Source organism: Arachis stenosperma, chromosome 5 (genome assembly GCF_014773155.1).
Source record: "Arachis stenosperma cultivar V10309 chromosome 5, arast.V10309.gnm1.PFL2, whole genome shotgun sequence".
NCBI classification, from domain to species: Eukaryota; Viridiplantae; Streptophyta; class Magnoliopsida; order Fabales; family Fabaceae; genus Arachis; species Arachis stenosperma.
In genome coordinates, this window is record NC_080381.1 from 19190809 (window position 1) to 19208824 (window position 18016).

General features: G+C 33.2%; 1 protein-coding gene across 1 annotated transcript; it reads left to right on the forward strand.

Annotated features, from left to right (window-relative positions):
- The first annotated feature begins 11493 nt into the window (after positions 1–11493).
- Positions 11494–13737, forward strand: LOC130982164 (60S ribosomal protein L7-1-like). Its single transcript, XM_057906043.1, has 5 exons — positions 11494–11822; positions 11908–12002; positions 12077–12214; positions 13060–13162; positions 13239–13737. Exons 1-5 carry the CDS (start codon positions 11637–11639, stop codon positions 13452–13454), a joined length of 738 nt encoding a protein of 245 aa, XP_057762026.1. The 5' UTR covers positions 11494–11636; the 3' UTR covers positions 13455–13737.
- The last annotated feature ends 4279 nt before the right edge of the window (positions 13738–18016 follow it).

Consider the following 18016-nt stretch of genomic DNA (forward strand, 5'->3'; position numbering starts at 1 on the left):
CTTTGTAGCGTATAACTTCATTTTTTTTAATTTTGTTTTCTCCTAAATAACCATCTGTATCCAACAGGTTTTACATCTTCTAATGTACGGACTACATGTCCAAAGACTTCACGTTTTGCAAGTGAGTCTAACTCGGCATTCATAGCTTATTCCTATTTTGGCCAATCATTCTTTTGTCGACATTCTTCGATTGTTGTTTGCTCAAGATTTTTACTTTTATGCATGATGTGTAATGCCACATTATATGTAAATATTTCATTGATAATTATTTTATTTGGATTCCATTTTTTTTCTTGTAAATACATAATTTATCGAGATCTTATCATTTTCACAATTTAAAGAATTTTCAAGTACTTGAACGTCTTCTAGCGTCAACACTATATCAAAATTTTGGACAATTGTTAGTGTCCTGTCAGTGTATTTATCTTTTTCAATAGGAGTACCATTTGTCTTAGTAATATCAAATGCCTCTTTTCTTTTGCAAGGTTTTTTTTAGAACCAATTGGTCTACCATGCTTCTGGCGTGTACTTGTTTCAGTAGCCATTTGTCTAATTAGAACATCAATTTGAATTCGGGCATTTTCGACTGGTATGTAGGATTTGGTTATTCTCTTTGTATCAGAAAATACATCAGGCAATTTATTTTCTATTCTTTGCAAATGTATAATCTTTTGAACTTCTAGTTCATCTTGTCCTGATTGTGGGTCTAGATACATTAACAATGATGCATTCCAATTAAGTTCTTTCTCAAATTGCTTATTCTCTCCCCTTAATGCTGGAAATATTGATTAATCAAAATGATAATCTGTAAATCGAGCTTTAAACACATCTCCTATTTGTATCTTAAGATACCTCACTATAGAGAGAGAATCATATCCTACATAAATTCTCAATTGGAACATATATCATAGACCTAATTGACTACTGGCCAAAAACTAATTACAAGGGATAAAATTGATGGTAGCTTGTTGGCCTCAAACGAATAAGTATTGCGGCATATAAAATCGCATGCCCTCAAACAAAAATAGGGAGATTTGTTCTCATAAGTAGGGGTTTATCAATTAATTGGAGACATTTAGTAAGTGATTTTGCTAACCCATTTTGTGTGTGAATATGAGCTACTAGATATTCAACACTTATTCCATTAGCCATATAATAAGCATCAAAGGCTTGGAAAGTGAATTCATCAGTATTATTAAGACAAATTGCTTTCATTGGATTTTCTGAAAAATGCATTTTTAATCGAATAATTTAATCAAATAATTTCGCAAACGCCAAGTTGCGAGAAGACAATAAGCACATATATGACCATTTCGAGGATGCGTCTATTAGGACCATAAAGTATCTAAATGTTCGATGTGGTGGATAAATTGGTCCACATATATTTCCTTGAATTCTTTCTAGACATTCAAAAGACTCAAATCTAATTTTTACTGGTGATTGCCTTACAATAAATTTTTTCTGAGAACATGCAGCACAACAGAATTCACTAGATTGAAGAATTTTCTGACTCTTTAGTGAATATCCATGGAAGTTTTCAATAATTCTCCGTATCATGGTTGTTTCAGGATGACCCAATCGATCATGCCAAATTATGAATTCATTTGAGTTAGTAAACTTCTGGTTTATAATGGTATATAATTCAATTGTACTGATTTTAGTATAATATAGCCCAAAAGAAAGTGAGGATAACTTTTCTAATATAATCTTTTTATTTGAAACATGAGTTGTGATATATAAGTACTCGTGATTTCCCTCATTCATGGTTTCAATATGATATCCATTTCGGCGAATATCTTAAAACTCAACAAGTTTCTTAGAGATTTAGTAAATAATAGTGCATTATTTATTATGAATTTTGTTCCTCTAGAGAATAAAATTATAGTTCTTTCGGAGCCTTTTATCACATTGCCTGAGCCAATAATTGTATTAACACATTCTTCTTTTGGTACAAGATGAGTAAAATATATATTACTTTTAAGAATAATATGCAAACTTGCACTATTCGCAAGGCAAATATCTTCATTATGTGTCCTTGTCATTTTCTTCAAAGACAAATAATAATAACAAGATCATAAAATAAGTAAAGGTGCATGTGCAGTCAAATTGTATTCTTGATTGGAATTATTTGTCTAAGTAGCACTATACAAAAGAATAGTATCATATACTAGACATTTATTATTATTATTATTATTATTATTATTATTATTATTATTATTATAGAAATTGATACATTTAGTGATTTGGAAATCTTTAAATATAAAAATTAATATTTTATTAAACATTATTTATATACATCATACTTGAAATTCAAATAAATAAGAGATAAAACTTAACAAGAAGTCGGATGAGACTGAAAACTAGTAGTTCAGGATTGAAGGGTTTGATCTTTCCAAAAAAATACCTTGTTGTGATGATACAATCAGTAAGAATGACATAGAGCAAGAAGGTGATGATTTTTTTATCATCTTTCTTGCAAGCACTTAGTTAGTCGAAACTTTCTTCTTAGCGTGTAGTGGAAGCTAGCTTTCCTGTAGTAGAGCGTGGGGAGAGTGACCATTAGGGTCTTGAATAGTTTATGAGAATCTTAAATTATACAAGAGCAAATATGACAAAAAAGGTACGAAATGAGTGTAACTCAGCGTAACGATTCATTTCACATAGTTACACTCATTACAATGAGATTAACTAATGAGGCTCTGGATTGGTTCAAAGATGCTATTGGTCGGAATTGTAGGTTTGACCAACGAACTAAATGGACCTTCTTTCTTTGATTTTCAGCAAGCACTTTTTGAATGTCACAATTCTATTCAGTTTGGTTTCGGAAAATTTTTTGGTTGGGAGCAATTACTTAAAAGTATATTTTTTGAAATAGTCCTTCCTATCTAATAGAAAAGGATCCCATGATCCTAACCGATCTTACCTGGGATCGCAAATCTCAAGTTTATCTATGAAGAACAAATCTAATTATATTAGTGTCTATAATGAATTTCTTTTGTCAGATATCTTTTACATCATAGTATAGAAAGTTGTGCTTTATCTACGATTTCTTACATTATTTATTGACATAAGAACTTAACGAATCCAAATATTAATTTTTTCCATCATTGATTAAATGGCCAATATTTCTTTCAGGATTCTCAAATAAATCAGATACTTCATAATGTGTGGTGTAACTTTCAACAACATCATTTGAAACAAAATTTATCTTATTTTCTTTGTCATTTTTTTAAGGATGCTTGATAAAGATCAACTAAGTGCATTGGGGTATGACATGTGTATGAACAATGACCCTTTCCACCACAACGAAAATATTTATCCTCTGTTAATTTATTTTGCCCATTGTTTCTTTCTTTATCCCACTTCTGGTGAGATCCTTTCTTGTGAAAATAATTTTTCTTTATTACGTAATTTTTCTTGTTACCAAAATCTTGCCATTTACTTTTTTTTGGGGTTAAAGTTTGTCGCATTTGCTTCAAAAAATAGGGCAGCGCCAGTTGGGCATGCTTTATGATTTTTTAAAAACAATTCATTGTTAGGTTCAGCAACAAGAATAAAAGAAATTAGCTCAAAATATTTTTAAATTTTTTTTCTCGATACTGCTGCTGCATGAACATATTCGAGGCATGGAAAGTCGAAAAAGTTTTCTCTAACATATCATTATCAGATATCTTTTTCTCACATAATTTCATTCTTAAGGTAATTCGGAACATCGCTGAATTATATTCATTTATGGATTTAAAATTCTGTAGACGCAAGTGTGTCCATTCATATCGGGTTTGAGACAGTATCATTGTCTTTTGATGATTATGCCTTTCTTTAAGGTTCTTCCACATATCTGCAGGATCTTTTAGTATGAAATATTCATTTTTCAAATTTTCATCAAGATGACAACGAAGGAAGATCATGACTTTGGCTTTATTTGTCTGGGATGCTTTATTTTCAGCCTTAATGGTATCTCCAAGATTCATTGAATTAAGATGAACTTCGACATCTAATATCCATGATAAGTAGTTTTTTCTAGATATATCAAGAGTATTAAATTCAACTTGAGAAATTTTTGACATAATGAAAATTTATTATTTGTGTCTTCCTAAATTTTGATCAGAATCTTGTGCTAATAACGTGTTGTAAAATAAATAAATAAAAAAAGAAATAAATATATATTAAAAAATATAATTTTTTTATTATTAATATTTTTCAATATTATTATCTCAATATAATAGAAATAATTTATTTGTTTCTTGATAATTCATTCTTTCGCATATTCAAATGTGTGTGTATATATATATATATATATAAAGAAAAATATTTTATTATTTTTGTGTGTTTTGCCTGCGATTATACTCCTCTTATCTTTTATACTAGTAAACTTAGAAGAGTTAGTGCTGACATGTCATTTTCTTAGCATTTTGAATTTTTTTAAAATGAATTTTACTTTAAAAATTCAAAAGGTAAGTAATTTGGTGAGAATAGTCAAAAGGAGTTGGTAAAAACTTGCTCTCTACTTTACTCTTTTTTCTATTTCTGTTACTTTCTTACCCTTTCTTTCTTCTTCTATTTTTAATTTTTTATTGAAAAATTCAAATACCCTTCTTCAGATTTTGAGTTTCTGTAAGAGGAATCAATCCATTCAAATGATGAGTATGTTCATCAGCTGAAGAATCTGTACAAGTCAGCTACAGCAGCATCTCCTGCTTCTTTAACATTCTCTTTTGCCTCCATCAAACTCCATCGCAACCAACTCCAATTCACTTCTCTAACTTTGGCAGCGCTAAACAAAAGAGAAAGGAACCCATCTGGGCAGCGCGATAGGAGAGAGGAGTCGAACCATCTTGGGCGGGACATGATTGCAGTGAGGAATCGAACCCACCTTGGCGCGGCGCGAAGGTAGAGGAATTGAACACATCTTAGCTGGCTTATGATACCACCAATTTCATACGTTATTCAACTTTGATTTGATTTTTTACTTCTCTGATCCTTGATTTTCTTTAAAATTTTGTTATTTTGTTTATTTTTTTTCATTGTGCCCATCCAACTTCCGATGATCAATATTTGTTAAAAGTGTTAGTGATACTGGTGAGGGGTTTCAATAATTGGGCCATAATCAAGAGTTTCAACTTATTGTTAAAAGGTATGATATTTTTGCTAATTAATAGTTTTCGATGTGTTTTTTGTGGAAAAATGTGTTGCTTGCATAATTTTACTAGCCGAAAAAGGGAGCATGATACAAAAAGTACAATTACAATTTACAAGGCAAAGCAATTTGGGTTGCTTGAGTTTGATGGAATTTAATCTTCTTTTAGTTAGTTTTGGTTAGATGCTGAACTAAGAATTAACATATATGGTGCTCTTTTTCCTTTTATGCTTTTATGTTTCTTCTTCATTATATCATTGTTTCTGTGATGGAAACTTTTAATCTTCATAACGTGCACTTTTAGAGGACTTTTGTGCTCTTAGGTTCACTTGACTAAATTAGTTGTATGTCTTAAATCAATAAAATTCATTGCGGGTGAATTTTAAGAAAATAGTGGTAAATTTTGTTATAGTTGGAGTATGAACATTGATGCTAGCCCATGAAAACGGTATAAAATATCTTTGCAGTTTTAGAGGGTTGTAAAATAAAATTTATTTATTGCAACAATCTCTTTTATGTTATTTTTTCTTTGAGTTAGTTCAGATTTGTGGTATTTTTATGTATTTTTTCATTCCTTTTGGAAAGGAAGAATGGAAGCCATGGCAAAGTTTCTAGCTACTGAGAGTTTTTGTTAAACCATTGTAATTTGTAAGTAGAAGAAGATAACCTTTGAATTTTTATAATTTTTGTGAGTGTGCTTTATATCTGAGCATTCTTTGTTGTTGAAATCAATATGCTTTATCAATAACTTAAAATATTACAAGAAAAAAGGAAAAAAAGATGTATATGTATTAGTATGATTTAAAAAATTTTGTGCTGTTTGATTTACAAAATCATCCCCATTTGGTGGGACAATTCTAAAGTAGGTGAGTGTAAATATATTTTACTCAGACATTTTTTTATACAATATGGCTTTGGAAGATTTCACTTTTCACTATACCAAAAATATTTATCAATAGTTACTAAGTTATTGACAACCTTAATAAACAAGCATAAGAAAATGAAGTTAGATTTAGACAAAATACATAAAAATCAACTATCAATATATAGATGTCAAATCAGTAATTTCCTACTTCTATACATTCAAAACCATAGATTCAGGTCAAAGCTCAAAATACCATGTTTTAAATAGTAACCAAGTCGATAACTATGACATGAACTAAAAAGAAAAAGGGAAAAAGACTACACTTTATGTAAAATGTGTAATGCAAGTTTTGTTCTTTTATGCTTATGTTGTTGTTGATGTCGTCATCTCTTGCTTCATATCATTTAGTGTGAGAATCATTTTATATAGCAAAAGAATATACACTCTACATTTTTTACTTATACCTTCCTATTATGGTTCTATGCTCATGTTTGTTTATAAACTTTTCACTTTTACACACTTTGGTATTTCTATCCTTGTTTGATGAATATTTAAATTTGCATGATAGCAGTAATAAATCTGCTCTTATTTGCATGGTTCTATACTCAAATTAATGATTATGGTGATTCAAATTAGTTGTTCATATGACTTATTTTATAGTGTTCATTCTTATTTTCATAATTGATTTAGAATATAGAGCCTTATGTCCTTAATATAATTAAAATTTATCTTTGTTAATCTAATAGTGATAAATATAATTGCTATTATAATATAATTTTAAATTTTAACATTGAGATTACATGATTAAAAAAAGGTGGCAGTAAAAGACATCACCGTAAAATTGGTAAATGGTGATGATAGCAATGGTAGAAAAACCATGGTGATATTGATAGTGATGGAGCTATGATAGGTTATATGTTCCTATTAAATTAGAAAAGTTTTCTTCTACTTTTGATCTTTTTAATCAATATATCAAGTTGAAGAATAAGAATATTGGGTCTCAGTGTATCAAGTGTAAACTTTTTGAACTATTGAATGTGCACATTATGTTCATCCACTTTGATCTTCCTTTTGAGGAGTGTTCTTCATTTGTGTAAAATTGTTTCGCAAAGATGCAAAATCATTGGAATCGCAAGTTCACCTCCAAAGAAGCAGTTTAAGCCAGAACCTAACTGAAAACGAAATCATAACCCGTTTTGAGAATTAGAAAATAGGAACCGTAAGTTTTGTTGCAATGCAGCGGTAATTACAACATTTTTAGTCAGAAAGAAAAATCTGTTGTTTAAGAGATGACCCAAGATATAAATATGTGAGACACAAGGATATGGATATTTTTTTCAATAAGTATATATCTGAATTAAAAGCTGCTGAACATGCTGTAAACTGAGAGAACAAAGCCAAAAAGGAGGAGCGGCCGGTATAAATGTGTTTCTCTAGTACTTTTGTGATACATCTCAGAGATGACTTTTTTTTTTAATAATGTAGCTGATTCTCTGCATCTATTATTTGTGTTGATTTATTGCTTTAGTTGTATCCTGGCGTTCACTCAGCAGTTTATTTTGAAAAGCTTTTTTGACATGTTAATTATATTCAAAATATTAACAAGATACGTTGAGGGAGAGAGAACGGGAGCTTCGACAAAGGAAGGAAATAGAGGAGCTGGAAATAAAAACGGTGCAGGTGAAAATTTGAAGAAAGGAGGCATCACTTCTTTTCAAGCTTTACTTGTGGAGACAATCAAAGACTCTTTGGTATAACTTTCATTCTATATGTGGTACCATTAATCTTATTGCTATCTTTAGGATGAGTTTGGTATGTGATTAAAATGGAGAGAAAAATGATCTAGATCTATGTGCACAAAGATCTTGAATCCATACATAGCTCACCCCTAGAGGATGTACGGACTCTTCTCTAACACTTGATGGTTGGAATTCGAAAAGTTCTATACTTTTATTGCTTGCAGGTAATTTCAATTATTTCATGGAAGGTTGTCTCCTAACAACAACAATAACATGATATTTAGGGGGAAAAATATAAAACTTGAGGAGCTAATATGAGAAATAAAATAGTGGAGCCAAGTATGGAAAAAGGAGAGGCAGGCATGAAATAAGGATGCAATGGCTTGAGGATGGATACTTAGTAAAAAAGAGGGTAGAGAGGGATTCGAATGATCCAAAGGAAAGAGATGGAGAACATGCACCACTTTTTCTTTTCTTGCAGGCTAGCGTGAAATTTACGGACTACATTATTGGAGTTTAGAGACAAATTTGGATATGGCCAGGAACAACTAAACAATGCTTTGAAGCTTGGCCAATGGTGGGTATAACAAAGAGAAAAAAAGGTATGAGAGTCTCTATTTTTGTAACAATATGGACTATATCAAGAACAAGAAATAGCATTATTTTTCAAAATAAGATTTTAAACTTTGATGAGATGAAGAATGAGGTGTTATATTGGCGAGATGCATGGAAAAAAGAAAGAGAAATCCAAGCAAATGGGGTGGAAGAGATAGGTACTATAATATAGCTGATTTGTTATTGATTTTATTGTTACTTATGTTGTTGTTTTTGTTTGTTTTGATTTGGATAGTTTTATTTTAAAAAGTGGTTAGAGATTATATTGTGACGCAGAACATGTGATTTGTATGCTGTTTGATAACTTGATGATTTTAATTATATAAAAAAAAGTCATCCTAAAAAGAAAAACACACAGATACTAAGGATTAAAATACATTAAAATCCATTAAATTTGTCTTAGAAGCTGGGAGATCCCATGAGAAAAGATGATTCTTGAAAGATTAAATCATTGGGTATACTAATTAAAACAAAGCTTTCATATTTTGTTTTTTTATATAAAAATTTTAATATATTTATTGTTTGTATGGTTTGAGATTTTGGATTCTTTTATTGTGTATTAATTATGTTGTGTAACTATATTAATGTTATTAATTTTTTTTAAAAAAATACAGAATTTTATTAGTAGTTCAAGAATTCACACTACATGTATGAAAGATTCCGAATTCAATGTGATCCATATAAAATTGTGTAATCAATAAAAGATATTATATTAATTTATATTTATAATCTTGCTTAGGTCCATTGTATGGTTGTTAGTTTCATTGTATTGAATACATATTTTTTTTCATGTTATGCAGGATGTTATTTATAAAAATATCAAGTGTTCATATAGCTTAAACCTGTTGCACAACATATTAGCCCATGAAAAATTAGACGGGAGCTATAGCTTGCTTTTAGGAAATATTTGAATAGTATTTTGGATGAGCATATGGATAAATGTAGTGCTTAATATCTAACTTTTATTGACCGTATCATGTTTAAAAAAGTTTAAAGTATATGAAAGACAATAATTATAATTTAATTTAGTAAACAACAACTTACAGGTAGCGTTTGGTGGAGAGACAGAGACGGAAAGACTGAGACTAAGAGACAGAGATTGAAATAAATCTCAATATTCTGTTTGGTGCAAAATGGGAGACAGAAATTAAAATAAGAATGAAATTCTAATTTAATTTGTACAAAGGGTAAAATTGGAATTAATTAATTGAAATGAAGGTATTTTAAGTATAAAATGTTATTAAAGTTTCAGTCTCCATCTCTAAAAATTTTAGTCCCCTGTGTCCCTACTTTTTGGAGGTACTGAAATACTGAAATTTTGAAGACAGAGACAGAAATTTTAGTACCAGTTTCTGAACCAACAAATATGATACTAAGTCTCAGTCTCTGTCTCAGTACCTCAAAACAAACACTATCACAATGTGTAATAGTTAAAGATAATATGTAAACAATTATGTATGTTTTTAGAAACAGTCAAATTATCGTGTAAAGATATTAAGAAATTTATTTTCCCGTTTCAAAATTTTTTATGTTTTTTTTTTCATCTCTTTAAATGCTTTGAAATAGTAAAAAGGATTAAAGTTATCTTGAAAAAATACAATAGTTTAAGTTTAATTATATTGTTATTTTTATTATGTGAGAAATATTTTATTCAGCTATAATAGTATATATGTAAAAGATAGATTCCTCCTCCTCTTTGAATTGCAAAGGTTAAATATCTCTAATTTGATTTAATTAATTTTTATAAAAAAAAGTGAATTAAAACAATGCTATTTGTATATTAATTAGATTTGTTACATATAAAGTATAAATTGATTACAATAATACTATAGTTATTCTTTAAATTGAAAAAAAAATCTGTTTTAAAATCGTACAAGTACACAAGTTTACTACTAATTTATACATATACAAAGTTTACTTTTTCAAGCTTCATTAATGTTCAGTCTAATTTCAAGAAAGAGTAATTCTTCACATACAAGTGATTTTCCATACAAGTCATACAAGTCATTTATAAACACGTCGTTTCACATTTTTTTTACCTCTTTTTCTTCTTCTTCTTTCTCCGTGCTTCCTCTTCCTCTTCCTCTTCCTCTTCCTCTTCTTCTTCTTCTTTTTTCTCTGTGTCTCTTTTTCTTCTCTTCCTCCCTCTTTTTTTTATTGAAATTTCTTCTCCTCTTTTCGTTTTCTCTTTCTCCTTCATCAAAATCACCAGAAAAAACGAAGAAACATTATTCAAGGTACGTTTCTTGCCTTCTCTTTCTCCTTCTTCTTCTTCTTGCTACACGTTCTTCTTCCTCTTCCTGTTCTTTTTCTTCATTTACGTGCTTTTTTCTTTGTTTTCTTTCTTCGTTATTCTCGGTTTCCATTGTTTTTTGACATCAAGCTCTGAAATCATTTTTGAAGAAGAAGAAGCAGCAGCAGAAGATGAGGAGGAAAAAGAGAAAAAGTTCTGAATTATGCATAAGGTGTACTTCAACGAATTTTGGGTGTATTTCTTAAATTCTTTGGGTGTATTTCTATAATTCTTTGGGTGTATTGATTTCAAGAAAAAATATACTGTCTCTCCCTATATTGGGTGTATTTCTTAAATCCTTTGGGTGTATTTCTTAAATCCTTTGGGTGTATTTCTGTAATCGTTTGGTTTATTTCTATAACTGTTTGGGTGTATTTCTGTAATCCTTTGGATGTATTTCTATAATCATTTGGGTGTATTTTTGTAATCGTTCGGGTGTATTTTTGAAGTTCCATCATCTTCAAAACAATTTCAAAGCTTGATTTCAGAAACCATGAAAATCGAAAAAAAAGAAAGAGATCGAAGGTAAAGAGAGAACGCTTTTCCATACAAATCATATAAATCATTTATATTCACGCTTCTTCTTCTTCTTCTTTTGTAATGCGCGTGTTAAGCCCAACTTGTAAGACTTATAAACAAAAATGACTTATATGTGTAGCACTCCTCTTTCAAAAATTTTACACAATTCACTATTAAAATTTTGAATCACCCAAATAATTTGATTTGGAAGAATAAATCATGAGTGTTTAATTGATAGACATCCATATTACAACGTATATTTGATATCTTATAAAAAAAATACACTAGTATATTATTTTGAAAAGGCTAGGTATATACGTATGGTCTCAACAGAATTGACGTTAATCACATGCCCTAAATTTCAACCCTCTCTCTGCTACTATACCTTCTTCGCCGGTAACTCTCTCTCTCTCTCTCTCTCTCTGCTCTAATTTCTAAGCTGCAAGGTTTGTATGCAAATAGGAGAACATGGCAGAAGAGGAATCAAAAGCATTGAACTTCATACCAGAGGTTATACTCAAGAAGCGAAAAAGCAACGAAGCATGGGCTCTCAGGAAAAAGGCTCAGTTAGAGCGCTCCAACTTCCAATCTAACAAGAGCAAGGACGCTACCATCAAAAAGCCCGAGGATTTCGTTATTCAATATCGCAACATGGTAACTCCTGTCTCTCTCTGTCTCTGCCAGAACTTGATTCATTCTATTTCTGAGTTGCGTGCTTTGTTGCTATATTCATGTGTAGGAGCTGGACCTTATTAGAGTGAAGCGCAGAGTAAAGAGGAAACTTCCACACCTCAACTCAGACTCCAAGTCCTTACTTGTCATTCGGATTCACGGGTCTGTACCTCTCTCTCTGTCTCTCCTTTTTGGTTATGTGAATACGACTTATCAAGTGTTTGTATCATTTTTAGGAAAAACGATATGCATCAGAAAACAAGAAAGAATTTGTACAGCTTGGGGTTGAGAAGAGTATTCAGTGCTGTCTTTTTGAAGCCATCAGATGGAGTGTTGGCCAAGTTGCAGAGGGTGGAACCATTTGTTACCTATGGGTAAGACCAACATTTTTTTAATTTGTTTTATAACTAGTTAACTATAAATATTTGTTATGAGGTGATTATGTTTTTAGCTGTCAGCGGCAGGGTAGCTTTATGGGGCTTCCATAAAATTTGAAGTTGGTTTCGTTTTTAGCTATGGAGTTGTATAGAATTAGGAGTGTGTTTTGTGTTGGTACTGGATTATTAGATTTGGAATTATCACTTCAAGTTAACTGCAGTTGGTTGTATTGTATCTTCCATCCTGGGGCTGAAATATTTACTATTGTATTATTGTATAATATATAGTTTAGTATGTCTTGATATGAATAGAATTTTTTGCTTCAATTGTAGGCATAGCAAGGTCAAATGAGTTACTTGATAACTTATATACGACTATACATTATTTGGTGTTTCATATCTATTTGGTAGTTGCTTTTTTATGTTGAAGATATTTTGTAATGAAGATTTTAACTATTATTATTCTACATCAGTTTTAGTTAATTATAAATTTATAAGTTGTTCTACTTTAACTTTAGACTTGAGAGCATGTAACTAAGCTACATTGCTTGTGAGTGAACCTAAGATGCTCATGAGAGTCAGGACCACGTTATGTAAATAAAACTAGAGAAAGTTGATATGATGAATTTGATTGAAATTTCCATATGGGTGTTTTATGTATTGTTGATGTTAGATTGTTAGTTGGGCTTATCTGTGTTGGAGGAGAATATATCTTTAAATAATGGCTTAGTGTTTAGTTATATTACGTTGCATGAGGCCTGAGGGTATAGACTCATAAGTAATGGTTTAGCGGATGATGTTAAAATTATTCTTGATTTCTTGAAAATCTGTTTCTTTTGTAGATACCCAAATCTTAAGAGCATAAAGGAGCTAATCTACAAGAAGGGGCACATGAAAATAGAGAAGCGGAAAGTTCCGTTGACAGATAATAACATTATTGAGCAGGTAATATATGGTGTTCCTGGTTTAACTGTGATTTCCCCCTTAACTGTATTTGCGATTCATATTCTTTTATTTGTAGGAATTAGGGAAGTATGGTATTGTATGCATAGAAGACATGGTGCATCAGATCTATAATGTTGGTCCACACTTTAAAGAAGTTATTCGACTTATGTGGCCCTTTGAACTCAACAAACCAGTAGGAGGGTTGACAGGATCAAAAACCCTTTTCAAGGATGGTGGAGACTCTGGAAATCGGGAGGATCTCATCAACGAATTAGTCTCTAAAATGAATTAACCTCGCTCATATATATTGTATCAAAATTTTGATCTTGTTTGTGATGCCCCCCAAATCTTGGCTTCAAGGATCTCATTTTCTAGTTACTATTGATATTGATGTTCTTTAGACAAATTATGTTACTCTTTCTTTTCTTTTTCCTTGTGTGTTTCGATTACCAATTTTTTCCGTCTTAAGTGTTTCAATTTTAGAGAAGTAATGTATTACCGATGATATTTCAATGTATTACGAAAAATAGATATTAACAAATGTAGAATTCATATTTAATGAAAAATGCCATTAGATTAATGCTGCCGGAAATTATTTTTCATATGGAGAGGTAGTTGGTGTTTTGGGAGATTATTGGGAAGTGGGTGATTTACCAGGGGTGGAGGTAGCAGTCACCACGCAGGGGGTGTGCTGTCCAAGCAGCCAAGCCGCGTGTCATCGCCGAAGCACCACGCAGGGGGCGTGGTGAGGCCGCGTGTCATCGGGAAAGCACCACACCGGGGGCATGGTGACGTGGCAGCCATGCAGAATTCTGACACCACGGGGTGGGGGGGGGGGCGTGGTGGAGGTGGCAGCGCAGATTCCCAAGGCGGTCTTCACCACGGGGGTGCGTGTTGACTGTGCTTCCATGCAGGAGACAATCCTCCCACTCGGGGAAGCAGCAAGCAGAGAGTAGGGGCTCTATATAAAGAGCCACTCGGTAATGTTATGCACAATGGTAGTAGTGTGTAATGTTTTGGAGAGTAGGAGAAAGGTAAGATTGCTGAAGTGGAGATTAGTGATCAACAAAGAGGAGAAGGAAGGTTGCAGTGGAAAAAAAGAGGAAGATTGGAAAATAGGAGGAAAAAAATATTTTTGTATTTATTTTAAAAGATGGTTCGTAATTATTGCGCTCCGTAGGAACATATTATAAATTATTTGGATCATTCAATTTATGTAAGTTGGTACATTATATTTTTATTGTGTTTTAATTTTTTGTTATTTTTTGTTATTTAACATAGTATAGTATATTTATTTTTTTGTTATTTTGAGATTAATTTTATGTTATAAAAAAACTATAATATAATAAAATGTATATTATACGATGTAATACAAATTTTATAATAAAATATATTCGTTTTACAATAAAATATAAAAATGCTATAGTAAAATAAATATATATTCTGTTAATAAAGAAAAAATGTATGTTGCAAAAAAGTAGAAAAATATTAGTTTTTCATGCATGAGTAAAAAAAAATCGCTCATTTATATCAATTTAAAAATATAATAATAATAATAATAATAATAATAATATACAAATAATAACAATATAATATAATATATACATATATATTTACGGTTTGTATACTAATAAATATATGCATAAATTTTTTAAATAGTAAATATTTTGAATTTTTTAACATAAATATGCATATGTTAATAAATAAATAATATTATAATAAATTAAATAAGTAAGGCTTATAAAATATATTTAAAAAATAAATATTATAATAAATAAGGAATTTAAATTTGTAATAAATAAATAAATAGATAAGCTATGTTGAATATTTTAATAAATAAGATATTAAAATAAATATGTGAATGTTTATTAATATATTTATAAGAATTATTATTTAAATAATGTAACAGATATCTTTATTGATGCAGCCTAACCGGAATTTGTTGGTACGTAAACTGGATCCGCCACAGACATGGAATCCGATAGTGGAGAATTACTTACGCGCCACGGGATTCTACCATGTCTCTAGAATTGGAGTCATAAGAGGATATCACCCCATGTTAGCTGCTCTTGTTGAAAGGTGGAGGCCTGAAACTCACACCTTTGTATTGCTGATCGGTGAGGTTACAGTGACATTAGAGGATGTCGCTCATATATTCGGACTACCCATTGATGGAGAGGCTGTCAGTGGATGGACAGATAGTAGTATCGAGTTCGTTCAAAGTCAGGGCATAGCGATATTCGGTCGTGAGCCATCAGTCAGTGGTAATGCGAAGTCTTATATAAAGCTTGGATGGGTTCGACGTATTAGAGACGCAGAGCTATTGGACACTGACGAGTCTATCAGGAGATACGTCAGATGTCATATCTTCTGTTTGTTAGGGTCGACCTTATTCACAGACAAGTCGATTGCATATGCCCATGCGAAATATCTACCGTTGCTTCGCGATTTCGAGCGGATCCATACTTATAGTTGGGGGTCAGCTTGTCTCGCACATCTTTATAGAGCACTATGCCGTGCATCATGATATGATACAAAGGAGATGGATGGCCCTCTAAATCTCTTGTTTGTTTGGACATGGGAGCGAATGCCGTGTCTTGCTCCCGTACCGAGACAAACGCTTCCACCGGCCGAGATACCAGTTGCCATGAGGTAATAAGACTTATTTTAGTTATGTGTTATATTCATGATGCACATATGACATATGATGAGTTATTTAAATTTTTTCAATTAATAATGTTTCAGGTGGAGTCATTCGGAACGGACCACAGCGTGGTCATCGAAGACCGTGCAGACATTCAGGCATGATATAGATTACATGCAGGAGGTAAGTAGTTATGGCTCTTCTAATCCATTTTTTGAACCATTATTGTTAGGATTCTAATATACCAATAATACTGTGGCAGTTTGAGTGGCGGCCGTTTGACGGGTTGATCGTCCCTGGCGACTTGCATCCCCAGAGGTGTGTGACATTGTTGCTCCGTTGTTGTCGTTCGAGTGTGTAGAGTGGCACCCTGCGGACAGAGTGATGCGTCAGTTTGGATATGTACAACCTCCTCCGGGGGTACCAAGGGATATTCCAGTTGACCATCATTGCATCGTTCTACGCGGAGTGCAGCTTCATGACTGGACAGTTTTGCGTGGGCCATGGATAGTGGAGTGGGCCAACAAGCGACACAGCCGACTACGAGACCTGCACCCCCTTCCGACCTGGGATTTTTTACCGACGGCTGAGTACCGGGATTGGTACATGCGCTCCTACGGACATCTGTTGAGATTGACGGGGTACGTTCCTCATCATCCACATCCACCTGCCCCACAGCCACATGCCCCACAACCACCTCCCCCTCAGCCACCTCAGCATGCAGTGTTTGAGCCGTTTCCTTATTATATACCACAGCCACCGGCCGACAGTCATGGTAGCCATCACACTCAGGTCAGCCACCACTCTCAGCAGTCCCAGCACAGCCACCACTCTCAGCATCATGATCCCATACTTACCATTCCTTCTGGTCATGATTGGTTTGACTTCTCCAGCGACGGACCCGGAGATCAGCTACAACAGCATTGGATTGACGCTGGTTTGGGTGGCTGGTCAGATTTTAGTAGTATCCCTTCACCGTCAGTGCCGGCTGATCCACGTAGGGCATCAATAGATATGGGGCATGGTTTGCGGGGTCGTACTTCCGACCACACGTCAGAGAGTGTGTCATGTGATAGTGATTTTACTCAGCGTCAGCGGGGATACGCAGTTGTTGGACGGGTCCGTCTCGACCAATGGCCTTATAGCATCAGCAACTGTATCTGAGTCCAACTTGGAATGATCTTGTGAAATTGTTCCGATCGTGCACGTGTGGCTACCGTTGTATCTTCGTATCTCCCAACAACCTTTTTTCCGTATCAAGCTAGCTCGGATAAGCCAGTCACATCCGCGCCCGTACATCTTGCATTTTGCATAGAACGTCTGTGGCTCAGACTCATACACCTCATAGTCAACTCCTTTAGCAATAGTGAAACTTCTAATTGCTGCGACGACCGACTTTCTAAAACTGTATTCCATTCCAATCCGGAACTCCCGTCCTCACCATCGGCAACGCCTATGTCAACAAAATTAAAAAATAGTAAAAAAAATTCAACTTAAAATTTTTAGCAGTTCGGTTAGACCGATTTACCGAGATTGACCGGTTTTCATCGGTTCATTTCCGGTTTCACCAGTTTTCCGATCGAACTGGCCGGTTCAGTCCGGTCCGGTCCGGTTAAGACAACACTGTTTATTACTCAATCGAACGTATAAACTAACAAAAAATTATTATTTAGTCACCACGTACCTATGTTTGTATATTTTGGAAACTCGGGGGCATGCATGGCCTCGAGATCCAACTCACGCATAAAAGGTAGAACGTCCATCGGTTGACTGCTCGATGGACCCACCACTACATTCTCTGCTGCTGCCTCAACTCCCACATTACCATCCTCATCTTCGTCGCCGGCCTCATAAGTGGCTTCGAAGTCATCTTCGCTGTCACTATTCATTCCTTGGTATACTGCAGCTCTATCATCATGTATATCTATATCATTCTGAACCGCCACTGCCTCTACAGTTTCAAAATCAACGTATACCTCAATCTGTGGGTGTCGCATCTGAGTCTGCTGGTGAATTTGAAACATCTTCTGCATACTCGCTTCATCAGTGATCGGCATGGCATCAAACTGTATTAGACCACCAAAAACAACAACCGGATTTCGGTACAGAATTCTGCTCACTCTCATTAACGTACCATTCTCCATGCTTTGACAGAGGCCGTTCTGCAGCTCCATTAATGTCATCGTACATGGAACCACAAACGAAAACGG